This window comes from Merops nubicus, unplaced genomic scaffold, assembly GCF_000691845.1.
Source record: "Merops nubicus isolate BGI_N331 unplaced genomic scaffold, ASM69184v1 scaffold2594, whole genome shotgun sequence".
Classification (NCBI taxonomy): Eukaryota; Metazoa; Chordata; class Aves; order Coraciiformes; family Meropidae; genus Merops; species Merops nubicus.
The window spans coordinates 1-13,995 of NW_008603427.1; the positions used below are offsets into that span (position 1 = coordinate 1).

A 13,995-nucleotide genomic window follows, 5' to 3' on the forward strand; every position below is an offset into this window, starting at 1 on the left:
CGAGGGCACCGGGAGCGAAGCGCTGAGGTCGCCTCCCCCCGCGCTTCATCTGGCCGAAGGCGCCGTGAAACGGGGCGAGCTGCTCGGGGCATTCAGACCCTGCCTGAGGGTGCCCTGAGCACAGCTCCTGTGCAAGAGCCTTGCTCGTGTGAGGACTGCTCCCCACTGATGACCTCCCACTTTCCCCATGCGCACATCCCAGAAGAACCCTGGAGCACCCAAAATTGATGAAGCTGGACAGAAAATTAGAGTGCCACTATTAGATTCCCATTTTAACAGAGGCTGTGTCCAAAGACGAGAGCTGGGCTAGGCTGAAGCAGAAGTCCCCTGAATGGTGTGGACAAGCAGGTACATCATCAGCTGAGTTGCTCTGCAGCCACCATGCAAAGGCACATCTGCATTTACAACCGGTGTGAATGTAGGTGCAGGCAGTGAGTGTACTCCACAGGCTGGTGAAGCTGCTCTCCCACATCCCAGGAAACTACTGTAGCCATGAAGAGGCAGCTAAATGAAGACCATCTCTGAAATGATTATTATCACCCTTCATTCCACTGTTTTTTATTACAGGCATCCTTTAAAATTTTTGGAAGTTAAAATGATGAGCTGTGACATTTCTAAAAGAGCTTCACTTCATTTCTGCCAAAACTACTCAGAAGAATACTTTCCTAGAAAATATCAGCTTTCCTAGAATAGGATTTCATAGAACATCTCAACTAATAACAAATCACTGACATATTTTCCCACTACTTGATGTCTTCTCTTATCAAAGATGAAAACCCACTCCCTGAGCTCTTCTGAGGGCTCTTCTCTGCATCCAGGGAGGCAGCTCTAACTTTTAAATATATGCAGTGGCAGATTATACTGAAGTGTATTAGTTTAGCCATCCATACTATTCAATTTTTAATCTGCTCTGCCTCAGCTTCTGCCCTTTCTCCTCTTGTACAGTTGCTTCAGGGGTAGTCAGGTGTTGGGGGAGAGAGGTGAGGATGTTTCAGCACCTTCAACACTATCTTTTATAATTGAATTAAAATCACCAGGTAAGAAAATGAGTCTTGCAGTTGTATGCAACCTGCAATATCATATCAGTATTTTTGGATAACACTAACAGGATAGTAATGAAATATGGTTTTATAGACCCAAATGCTTCTGAATAGATGATGTGCTTACCAACACAATGTCTTGAGTCTAGCTCTAATCCATCCATTTATTTCATTGTTCAGTCCTACTCACCTAAAGTTATTGTGGACTTTACATCACTGTAACTTAGCAGTATCACCAGGAGTCAACTCCTACATCAGAATTTTGGACAAAGCTCTTTCCAAGTGAAGAGAACCATGCTGTGAAGCAGCAGAAAGTTACTGAAATCTTCCACCATGCTCAAAGACTCAACTAGTGGCAAAAATAAACTCTAAGACTTCCAACAAGGACAGAGGGCAGCCATAATAATAAAAAAAAATAACCCTCTTGTCAAAAGTGGAAGGTAAGACTAGAGGTTCTAAATTTCTTGGAAGTCCTGAAAGCAGAGCAGGAGACTATGCAAAAAATAAAACCCCAAAACCCAAACAAAAACCCCCTCCAAAACAAGAGAGGACCTTCCAAGTTAACATGCTCATGAACACAGAAAATGGTAACAGTCCAATAAAGCTCAAATACTTTAAACTAAAAGCAACCCAGAAGCTCATGATGGGGGTTACTAAGGTGCTAAACACCAACCTGTGGTTAAAAACACAACCAGGCAAAAAATCCTCAGCCAGTACTAAATTGCAGACACAACTAATTGCTGACTTCATGAGGATGTTAATAAAGAACAGTGTAATTACAGATTTTTGTCAAATCTCTCAGGTGACACGTCTTTCAATTTTGTTGCTCAGTTGTGTAATCATAGCTTTAATTAATATTCTTTAGATGGCTTCTTGTTAAACAAGAAATTGAAACACCACAAGTAAGAGCAGCTCTAAATGACACTATTAGCTGTGCAGCAATTACACTAATAGGCCCTGCTGCACATCTATCAACATTAAATCTTCCCAAAGTTTGGGAAATGAGAGAGTTGTTTGTGGTCACACCATCAGACATGTGGCAGTCATTTGGATTCAAGAAGGCAGGAGAAGGGAGATAGCCTGGTTTGCATTTAGATTTTGGGAGGTTTTGTTGTTTTAAGTTAGGTTAATGGTTGGATTCAACGACCTTAAAGGTCTTTTCCAACCAAAAAGATTCTGTGATTCTGTAAGTTTAGTTTAAAATGCAAAAGTAAAACACTGCACAAGTGAGATCAGGTACTGCCAGTTTTTCTAACCCCTCACAACACTGATGTTGAGTTGGACTATCCCATCCAAAGCTAAATATAATGAGGCCTGTTTCAAAGCTATCACTTTTCTGTCATCATAATTTTTCTTTCAGATTCCTGGCCCTGCAGGCAAGAGGTGATAACACACACACACAGAGCCAGCAGTCAGATCAGCCATCAAAATCATCCTGATCAAACCACACCTGCAATTTTAACCCCAAAAGTAACAGTTCTAGTGGGATTCTGCATCATCTGAATGAATCTGAATTCTGCATTGGGGATTATTCTGAAGAGCAACAGTGATTAGTTAAAATGTTAAAAAAACCCCTTCTGCTCACTCCTGAAAAACAGAGCAGCTATCATAAAAGTAATTATATAGGGTGAGTGTCAAGAGGCTGGGGCCAGTCTCTTTTCAGTGATGCCCAGTCATAGGACAAGGGGCAAAGGGCACAAAGTAGAACACAGGAAGCTCCACATAAACCTAAGGAGAAAATTCCTTATTGTGAGGGTGTTGGAGCACTGGAACATGCTGCTCAGGGAGGCTGTGGAGTCTCTTCTCTGGAGACTTTCAGGACCTGCCTGGATGTGTTCCTGGCCAACCTGCTCTAGGTCAACCTGCTTTAGTAGTGGGCTTGGACTCGATGATCCCCAGAGGTCCCTTCCAACCTCTACCATTCTTTGATGCTGTAATTTCTCAAACCTCCTTTAATTAAATAGAATATTTGAGAAAAAGATGTCAGAAAGACACAGGATATTGAAGTGAGACTTCACCAAAGAACTGCCTTAAAGAAAAGGTAATGGGATGTATTCAGATCTTTATGAAGCAGGGGGGATAAAAACTGCTACAAGAAAAAAGAAAATTCTGAGTGTGCTCTGTGCAGCCTGTGGGCAGACCAACAGTATTAGGGAAGTACCTGAGCAGAATGGAGTCAGCCAGGCAGAATTAGCTGAGCAGCAAGCCCCAGCCCACAACCCCAGCGGTGTTCAGGAGGGATGCTGTCTGCAGGAAAGGGAGAAGGTCCACATGGCTGTGCTTTACCTGAAGATAGTCAGGCCTAGAAATAGAAAACCCTGAATAAAGAGATATAGTGGAAATCAAGTTCTCTTTTTTTTTGTGGGCTAAATGATTAGTTTGTTGGTGTTTTTTTTGTTTGTTTGTTTGTTTGTTTTTATAGTGGAATTTAATCCCTTTCACAAAACAGTAACTGCTTATTTAATTTAAAATTTCCACCTTTCTACACAGTGCACCTACTAAAAGAAAACCTCAGGAATGATTGTAGAACCATCAGCTGGAAATTTATCCCTCAATTTTTATGGAAGTACACCTTGAACTGAAAAAAAAAAAAAAAATAAATCAAGCCTAAGTCAAGGTAAGTCTTGACTTAAGTTGAGGTAAGTGCTGGAATTGAGGGTAGCTGCACTCCATGGCTTACAAGAGGAAGGGAGCTCCCTGCAAGGCAGAGCAGAGGTTAAATCCTGGTGAAAATGTTCTCTAAGGGCTAAATCTATTCCGTGCTCCCTCATATTGAGCTGTCAGTGAGCAGAGCTAATGGTAAAAATGTCCTCAAGATCATAATTTCTTTCATCTATGCAAGAAAAAAATACTTAAAAAACAAACAATATTTTTAGAGTTTAGTTCCTAAACTGGTATTTACATACCTGAGTGAAAATTACATTATTTTGAAAAAGTTCTTGGAACTTTCACTTAATTAAACAGGATAGACCAGTGTCTTGAATATTAAAGTCTGGTCCTGAAGAGAATTTGCAACTCTGTTACACTTAATGCAGTTGAAAAATGGTGAATTTAACAAGAGATTAGGGAGCCTAACTCTGAACACTACTTATTTCAACATTCTGGTCTCAATTATTATTATGTTAAAAATAAACCCTAAACATTTACACCATGATTTATAGGTATTACTGCAAAGACAGCCTCATCAGAGAGTTGATTCACCATTTTGATATAAGAAACATTTCTTACTGTTTCATTGCAGATATAACTTACCAGGAAAATGCTTGGCAACAATGATGGATCCTGTAGGAATCTTCAAGACTGAATCATGCAGATTGCTACAAATGTTCATTTTATTTATTTATGTTGGACTGCAAGAAAATTTTGAGAGTCCCCATTTTAACACCTTTGTATTATGTTCTAAACTGCATGGGATTTTTTTGTTTTCTATTCCATTTTACCACAGTAAACTCAAATATTTCAAAATGAATAAACTTCAAACGTTTACTTTTTGTTCTTAAACACAGAAGTAAAAGGCCCATGCCTTGTGGTTTAGAAACTGAAAAATAATTCTGCTGGCTTACTAAATTGGGCATCACAGTGAGATGCTTATTTTGCAAGTGGGTTTTACCAAAACATTTAGTGTTTCTTAAGGTAGGCGTGTACACAGCAGATTGCAGAACTGTACACTTCAGCTAATTTGTTTCTTAGACAGAGTTGAAGCCTAGATTGTCTCTTTCAAATAAAACATGGGAGTTTTCTTTTAAAGACCATCTAAAAAGAAAACCACTGGCATCAGAACAGTCTAGGTCTGTTTATCTAACGAGGTGCCAAAAGCCTTTCAATTGATAATGAATCCAATATCTGCTATTCTGCCACTTTCCTTACTGAAAATTAGGATCAAGGATGCTGAACCATGAACACATACTGCAAAACTTCTGCTGTCAAAGACTTTGTTCATAACCATCTCAAGCACCTTATCATCTCACCCTGCACCTCAACAGGTTGAGGCCCACACCCAATATCTATATTTTACAGATATAAAATATCCAAACTGATGAAGTGATATTATTGCTTTCTAAAATGGCACCCTGATACTGTATGGCAATACCTTTTTCTTGAGCAAATGAATATCCTTTAGATTTTCATGACACAAGGGAGGGAATGGAAGGTTTTGTCCAGGGCTGCTCTGTTGCCAAAGCAGTTTTACAAGACTACAATATATATGTAACTGGAGTGCTGTTGTTAGTAAGAGGTAAGCTTAAATTCCACTGCAATGAAAATGTTGCTTAGCTGTGTGAAGGATACAGAGCTGCCCATCACTCCCTATTTAGCTACATGGAGCTATGAATTCTAAATTACTTAATTAAAGCAGCAAGACTGTAATTTGTGTGTACGCCCTATGTGTGGCACTATGTCACAACTGCCACACACACATTAATTGTTGGGGATTTTTTTTTACATCAATAGAAATCTCAGTATAAAACCCTAATGTTCACACTTCCATCTCTTCCTCTTTTTTAATATCACTTTACAGATTTTTAGCAGAACTCAACAGCTGTGTCTGCACCTGGACTTCGTGAGGCAATAGTGATGATGTCACAGCATGTAAAAGTGTGGCCATTAGTGCTTCCCACAGAACATATTGCTCAGATGATAAGCATGAAGTGATACCAAACCATCTTTAGTCCATCTTGGTGTACAAGGCACTAAGTTTTGATTTTTGTGAACAAGATTTTGTGTTTTTTGTTAAAAGACCCATGACATACATATTTGCAGTTAAAATAGGTTGGTTTTTTTTTAAGACACAGCAATAGAAACTGTCTCCACAGCTGGTAACATACTGTTTTAGCGAAATAAGAAGCAACTTACCTGTTTGAAAAAGAACACTTGACAAACAACACTCACAAACTACTTCTGCAGTGCTATCTACTGGAGTTTCCACCAGCACCCATCCCTCTAACTAGAGTGCCCTCACAAAGCTAGTAGCTGAAAGTTATACACAGCTAATATCAGTCTGGCTTTTTTCCTACCACCTACAATTTTAAGATTCACAATTTAGTATTCACATCCTTAGACTACCCAAGAGCTCAGACAGACCTGCAGCATGAAGCCCCACTCTAGGTTTATGGGTTAAAATGAGATGCCTCATCCAGAATTGGTATCCTGACTCTGATCCTGAACATACTTTGGACAGCATGTAAGCAGAGAAAAAGTATTACTAGAATTAGTGGGAGAAAACTGCTTAGAAATCTCATTAAAGAGAATTTGTAGACTATTATTTAGAAAGCATTATGCTGTCTGTACAGGCTGAAAACTGCTGGTTCCCTTAATAAAAGGAAAGGGAAAAGCCTAGAAATTAAGAGTGGATTGTCAGTCACAACAACAATTAATATTGTGAATGCTGCCAAATTTAAAATTAGTAAAGAATAAATGTTATGTGTAAACCAAGGACTGATACCAGCAAGCTTGGAGCAAAACCACATTGTATCAACAGCCCAACAAGAGGCCTGCCTAGGAAACCAAATGTTCCAGGCATTTATACCTCACTATTACAGATGCTCATAACATCTGAAAACAAATAGTATAGGTATCTAAAAATAAGTATCACAGTTTGATCACAAAAACACAGAGTTTTAAAAGTAATGCATAGTTGTGGAGCTAGTACACATTTGAAGGACATATAGCTTAGGGATGGGTAAAAGATGATCACTATTAGAGATGCTCATAACATCTGAAAAAAAATAGTATAGGTATCTAAAAATAGGTATCACAGTTTGATTACAAAAACAGTTTTAAAAATAATGCATAGTTGTGGAGCTAGTACACATTTGAAGGACATATAGCTTAGGGATGGGTAAAAGATGAGGAGCCCTTCCAAACATTCTCCCCCAAACTCTCCTATTAAGAGACTAAAGAAACAGGAGTTTCACATATTCCAGGATCACCTTACTCCTTGAGTGCATGCATGAGCACAGGAGTCCACAGTATGGACTGTTCCCCCTGATGGCAAGCACCAACACATCTCACCACATCTCTTAAAGAATTACAGCTCAGCAGTGGAGGTGGCACCACCATCACTGTGCTGATAAACTCCTTAAAGCCAGTGTCCTAAAATCTATCAGTCATCATTACAGTAGTTACCAAGTACTCACCACACCTACAGGTGCTTTACCTGTAGCATCAGTGAAGCAAGAGTTTGTTACTGGATCATCCAAGCAGAGTTGAGCTGTAGCTCCAGGATCTTTACCAATTTGGGCTAGTTCTGATTGAGCCTCAAGGTCCCCCGGCTCACACCAAGAGTACTGGCTCCCAGAAGACTGGCAATTCAGAGTATTTAGCTGCTTCACACAGGGTTCTCCATCAGAGATTGATTTAGAAAATCATTTTAGCTGTACATTTTTTTGGGGGAGGCACTAAGAGGTAACCCACCATTTTGAAAGGTTGTAGTTGCTATCCAGGCGCCTTCCCAGACACATCGACGTGGGTTTGCTGCTTCACAGGAAGGTGTACACATCAAAACTGAACAACTTGATTTATTTAAAGTTCACCTCAAAATGCATTGTGTTTAGTTCCTTTTTTAAAATGAACATTCAAAGCATCAAAATATGACTAATTTCAAAAGAACCTTTGTTAAGAATAAGATAATTTACATACTGTAGATTGTGGCAGTGAGGGGACAGAAACAACCAAATTAGGCACAGTACTAAGGCCAACATGGCAGAAAACAACACAGCTCTATGCTCAACTTTTAAATGATCCAGACAAAATAAAACAATTGGGCAGGAAAATAAAACCAACTGCTTACTTGAGGGTGTTTGTGTAAAAAAAAAAGTGTTAGTAAGTTTTCTATCTAGACCTAACTCATTCATGTATTTCAAGAACTCTATCTTCTTCCAAATAACAACTTTTTTTTCTAAACCAAGGCAGATTATTATTTGGAACTGGCATAGTAAAATAAAGGATCACAGTATACAGAGCTTAAAATCCTGTACCAGGAAAGAGCAACAAGTGGTTTACAAAGGGATCATTTAAGTATATTATCTAATTTTTAAAAACAGAGATATAAAATATCAGTTGCATAGGGATTTAAATATAAGGCCAAGCAGGAGATTAAAGTAAAATAGAGATCATAAGAAGGGCACTATGGTGTCAAAACATAGTATTTCCATTTGAATTAACCTCTAATTCAAAATCACAGTATTTCACTAGTACTACAAACAGTGAATGTCAAACTGTTCCGTTAATCTTGAATTGAAAACTGACATTAGAACTTCTAAATAGTACAAAACTAAAGCTCATTGTCTAAACCTGATCAGTGTATTAGCACAACAGTGCTTGGTACGTACCTGATTTATATACTCTACCTTCTGTAAATAATATAAAAGTTATTTCTTGTTAATAAGTGTGAGATTGGAATATTACTGCATGCCATCAGTGGTTTGCAGGCTTACTTGATATTTAATTATTCAGTCTTTAAAAGTGTAAGATCCTACCCTGCAGAATCTTCACCTATTGAACACAGAACACTGTCATTAATAAAATACAATAGAAGTTCCATCACTAACAACTAACACAGAAGCCAGGATTGTAGGTCTAAACCCAGTACAGTTCATTATTATTAACTCACAGCAATTTTTTGTTAGGAAGGTGACCTGTAGACCTCCAGATGATCTTGTGTGTATTAAATATAAACAAGTACGTAGCTAACGGTCGTCTCTTGGCATTTCAAGTAGATTATTCAACGGGGAAAGTATTTCCACAAAAATCAATCTTAAATTGTTAAAATGAAGTTCAAATATTAATTTCTGTATCTACACGTAGCTTAATTAACCTAACATTTTAAGGAGTAGTAGTGTAAGAAAACCAATTCTCCAGAAGAATCAGGCATGAAGGTACACTAACTGGGGATACCTGAACCGACGCTGTAACTGAAAAAGTGCACAAACAGAGTAATACTACAAATGTGGTAACTACAGAACAAAAGCTTTTCTGAAAGCTAAGCAAGACTATTTTACATGTTATTTACAGGTTCCAATTTTTTCCAGAGACTACAGAGCCAAGTTACGATCTTAGAATTCCTTTGATATATTCAAAGCATCCTTTGGCTTTCATCCTGTTCGGTCAGGAACCTGTTCACGCACCGGTGAATCAGGTAACGTACAGTCGAACAACACTGCCACTGTGGTTCTGCAGCTCTTCAAAATTCACTCCTTTCTCTTCTTTGGAGGAAACAGTGTTCTCACTTCACACTTTTTGTAGGCGTTTCAGATTCTGTAGACTGTCTCCCATCAGTCCATGCCTCTCGGGTGCTCTTCAGCGCCAGCGTTTTCTGCTGGTCGACCACCACGTAGTCGACTCTTTCATCTGCCACACTGCTGCCTGAGCCACTGCTTTTTTTCTGGGAAGGGCAAGGGAGAGTGGAAAACATCGGTTAAAATAAACAACAAAAAGTTGATGTCCTAAAAAGAGAGAGAGCAAGCACAGATTGCTCTGAGAAGTCCAACACGGGCACCTCGACTGACCATCTGACAGGCTAGTTAAGATGACCCTGCCGAAAGCTCCCTCTTCCCCTGCAACTACTTGTGAAGAAATTTTAAGCTCTTGATGGCAGAAAGGCAGGAGTTGAAAGTTCACTTACCTTACGAGGTGGGGTAGATTTTCCCGAATCTAGGTCCAGATCTAAATATTCCACTTGTTTGTCTCCTTTAGGTTTCACCATAGGGCTACTTCCTCCATCGAGACTGTTGCTTCCAAACAAATTCTGAAAGTGCAATATAAATAACTTCAGCTACATATGCACATGCTAATGATTCACATTGCCAAATGTGCTCATTATAAACTGACAGAATAATAAAGGTTAAAAATAGGGGTCCTTTTGCAATCAGTTAAACCATGGAAATGTTATTGACATTGTATAACAAGGGGATATATTCTAAGTCAAAACTGGGACAGAGTTCAAAGACAGGGGAGAAAAACCCCAAAACCAACCCCCCAAATTGAAGGCTGCCACCAAACCAATCTGTGCCTTCCACCTAATGCCCCTTTCACAACATAAGAATGGAGTGTGGTTTGTTCTTTTCAAAGGAAATTGTTACATCTCAAATTTAGCATTACTTAATCACAAACTTTTAAAAAGGGTTGTTAAATACAAGAATTTCAGCCTTACTATACTGGCAAAACTTCAAATGAAACTTTTACATTTCACTCAAAAGCCATTATGATTAAGCTGCAAATCAAGAAGTATTATTCAAGTGATAAGACCAAAAGATTAAGAGTTGTTGAAAATTTATGTAGGGCTGCGTGAAGTTGCAGTGTATAGACCTAAATTTCAATTAGCCCAGACTTTTACAACCTCACCTCCTCTGTCCTCTCCCAGCCTGATCCCTCCCTCTTAACAGGTGTTATAGGAACAGTACAATAGAAGGACTCATCTCTAAAAGATAAAGAAAAAAAAGGAAGACAGAGGGCAGCAGTCAGCAAAAAATGAAGAGGAAGGCAGAAGGAAAGACAGAAGGGTAAAGCTGACAGCAACTTGAAAGAAAAAGCAGATATTGCTGATTTTATTAAATAAAACAGAAGTATGACATGTCCAAACAAGATGCCTCGAAGCTGATGACAGAAAAAGATGAAAAAGTACAGACTCTAAGATGCAGCTGGAACATATAAGAATTTCCAAAATGTTTTTAAATGTGGCAATTACGTAGACAAAAGCCTTGAGATACTTGGAAATGTTCAGGTTCTCTAGGAAATAAAATGTTTTATGGGTTAAAGCTTAATGGGCGTGGCTTTTTAAACTGAAGTTATCATTAAATCTGTATCACCCAACTCATTAGATAATAAGCAGTAACAAGGACAAACACAAACTGACACAAAGTTCATTTTTGTTGCCTAAATTCTCTAAGGAAATTTCTGCATATTTAACATACAAAAATAAAATTCTGTATCAATGTTTCCAGCATAAATAAAAAAAAAGCTATTACTCTTTAAACAAAAAATAAGCTGTTATTTCAAACAAACTAGACAGGCAGAACATATGCATTAGAAAACAGAAACTTTAAATATACATAAATGAAAATGAAAGGAAATCTACAGAGTGACCTCAAAGAATGAGCAGTGCAAGCAAACAGAGGATATTAATGACAGGCCACCTGAGCTGTGATATTAATTACACTGTCTTGGCACTGAAGTTAAACAGCTGAAATGGCTTTGGAAGAATCAAGAGAAATCCCCAGTTTGAGCTGTGATTCTGCTGCAGGGAGAACTGTTGGCACAGGAGATCCTAAACCTTTGTGCGAAATGGGATGTTTCCTGCATCTGTCAAATGGGATGTGACCAATCACTTACCAATGCCTCTAGCAAGGCAGGGGCTGAGCTTTTAGAGGGGACTCAGGGGGACCTAAGAGGCAGCAGCATCCAGAGGCAGCAGTGGCAAGCTGGAGGAGATTGGGAAGGGTATCCAGAGCAGCACGGATGGGGAAGCAAGCAGCACTGCAGGAGGGGAGCCCAGGGGGCAGTGGAATGGGCTAGCACATGCCATATAAGAAGGCAGACAAACAAACAGAACAAAAAAGGGTGCTAGACAGGCCTTCCCCAAAGGTGATCCTTCATAATGCTTCCAAGGTGAAGAAAGCTGCTGTATTCCCTACTAAGAACCCAAGCCCTAAGAACGTGGTGAATGCATTGGGCTACACTGCACAACAAGCTGAGCTCCAGGTATAGGCTTTCTTCCAGTGCTTTAGGGGTATTCTGGACCACATTTTAGTCTAGGCCTAGGTCTACTGCTACTCTCTCACTTTACAAGACTATTATTGGTTCTCTTTCTCTCTCTCCTTCCCCCCTAACCAAACGAAACCCACAGCAGGCATCATTAACTTCTCCTAGCTAGCTCACTCACTGCACTGCAAGCTGAACAGCTGAAACTTTGTTAGCTGTGAAAACTCCCACCCAGAGGGGGGAAAAAATACAGATACTCAATGCACAAGACCCCTTCTATCCTCTTCTTTTGCAAGAAGCCTAATAAACGTACACATAGTTCAGTTTTTATAGAACCTAAACAAAAAATGTCCATCCTTTTTTTACCCCTGTTCCTTCCACATTTCTTGGAAGGTATCAATTTAATAAGGTTGTTTTAAGAGTGTCTTAGTAGTCCTAAGACAGTTTATTTCCCTTGATGTCATAATACTGAACTGATGCATAGCCCAGGACAAGCAATTAAGAAGAGGAGACAGTTTCTAGGGAGGAGGAAAGAAAAAAAAAGTCTTGTATGAACTCTTTTGTACAATAGACACATACTAACCATTGTCTTTATATATGATTATGCTTTTAGCTTCTTCAGTGAAATCTTTTACCAAAATTAGAGATATTTTTATTATTATTTTGATCTAGAAGTATAAAGAGAGTGGTGTGGAGCGGAAGGATCTGTGTTTGCATGATTTAAAAGTAAGGACTGCACAGGAAGAGAGTAGTTAAGATGTAGATTTTACATACTGGGTCTTCAGTGGACTGATTTGGATTCATGGATACATAATTCTCCTCACTGTCATGCGAGTCACTGCTGGAAGTTGTGCTATGAACTGAATCCGGTCTGGGAGACATGGGAAACCTGGAGGAGCTAATTACCAGGAATTATTTTACAAACAAAACATCTCGAATATCTTAAACCTCCTGGTGAACAACACAAATAAACATATTAGAGCTGAAATTTTCATTCAGGTTTACTAGAATGTCACTTTTTTTTTGTTAAACACAGCTCCTTATAGTTAATATTACAAAATAAAAATTAATATGGACACACTGTTTCAATGCACATAAGCATATATACATACACATATAAACACACACTTCCAAAGGAAATATCAATTTGTATTCAACAGGCTAAAAATATAATACATATGTACACACATTTATTAAGACTTTAGTCAATGAAAACAATCTGAATGAGGAAAAGGTAAGAAACTTACTCTCGTGCAAAGCTTCTGGTGATAGGAGATCTAACTGGGGCTTGTAATTCTTCCCATTCAGGCAGAGGTTTGATTTCCAGTGGAGCTGGTTTTGCTATATAAGAAACAGACAATATTAAAGCACAGAACATTCCTAAACAAACTTAAATTTAATAGATTCTCAAAGACTAAATACAAAACAAAATGACTATTATTCAAATAGTAACTACTAGTTAGGAAAAAGAAACACTGTTCAGTTCTCAGAAAGCCATGATACATTAACTTATATTTTTAATCATTCCAGATACTGAAAGGCAACATTCATTAAAAAACCCACCCAACCCATTTTAAGAATTTTGCAAGATTAGCTTGTATATAGTAATTCTGTCTTGAAAAGAGACTGAAAATGGCATCATCACATTCTGTCTTTACTCTGCCACGATGAACTGATGAGCCCAGGACAGGGCTGATGGACTGCTCCAGCAGAGCCAGCTCTGGGCACTTTTCTGGGCTCAGGGACAATCAATTATTATTAGGCAAATTCTGCTCTTGCTCCACACATGTGCCCTTACTGCTGAGGTTTCACAGCTCAAAGTGTGGGCAGAATCTGCAGCTAAGGCTACGTTTGCAAAAGTGAGAAATGAGCTAACACTCAGCTTCACTTCCAAGAGGTGCTTGGCTTGCTTCAGAGCTCATCAACAGACACGCAGAGCAGCAGCATCTTTGTGCCTTTAATGACAGCAAATGTTGCTCCAGATAAGGTGCCATTTTTACATTCCAGTTTCAGAACAGAACAACAAATAGAGTATTAGTGGGAAACATTATCCCTCCCTCCAACTTGTATGCTTCACCTCTTCTAAACATTAAGGAAAAAAAATAAAAGGCTTTGTGGAAAGAAAACATTAAAAAAATAATCACAGTCAAGCTGCTGTTACAGTTTGAATCTCAAGTTCATCCTCCCTAAAATTGTTTTTTTAGAAAATAAAATGCAACATCATTATAACAACAGCCCTTCCTCTCCTTGACCCCCTTCT

General features: G+C 38.7%; 1 protein-coding gene across 2 annotated transcripts in view; it reads right to left on the bottom strand.

Annotated features, from left to right (window-relative positions):
* Positions 1-7,936: 7,936 nt before the first annotated feature.
* The window catches only part of GAB1 (GRB2-associated binding protein 1), a 39,057-nt gene continuing 32,998 nt past the window's right edge, over positions 7,937-13,995 (bottom strand). For both annotated transcript variants that reach the window (XM_008938638.1, XM_008938637.1), the window contains 4 exons: positions 12,983-13,076; positions 12,510-12,633; positions 9,661-9,783; positions 7,937-9,420 (listed from right to left, as the gene is read on the bottom strand). In XM_008938638.1, coding sequence (XP_008936886.1) covers positions 9,262-9,420; positions 9,661-9,783; positions 12,510-12,633; positions 12,983-13,076 — 500 coding nt within the window. In that variant the 3' untranslated portion in view covers positions 7,937-9,261. The remainder of the gene's footprint in view (positions 9,421-9,660; positions 9,784-12,509; positions 12,634-12,982; positions 13,077-13,995) is intronic.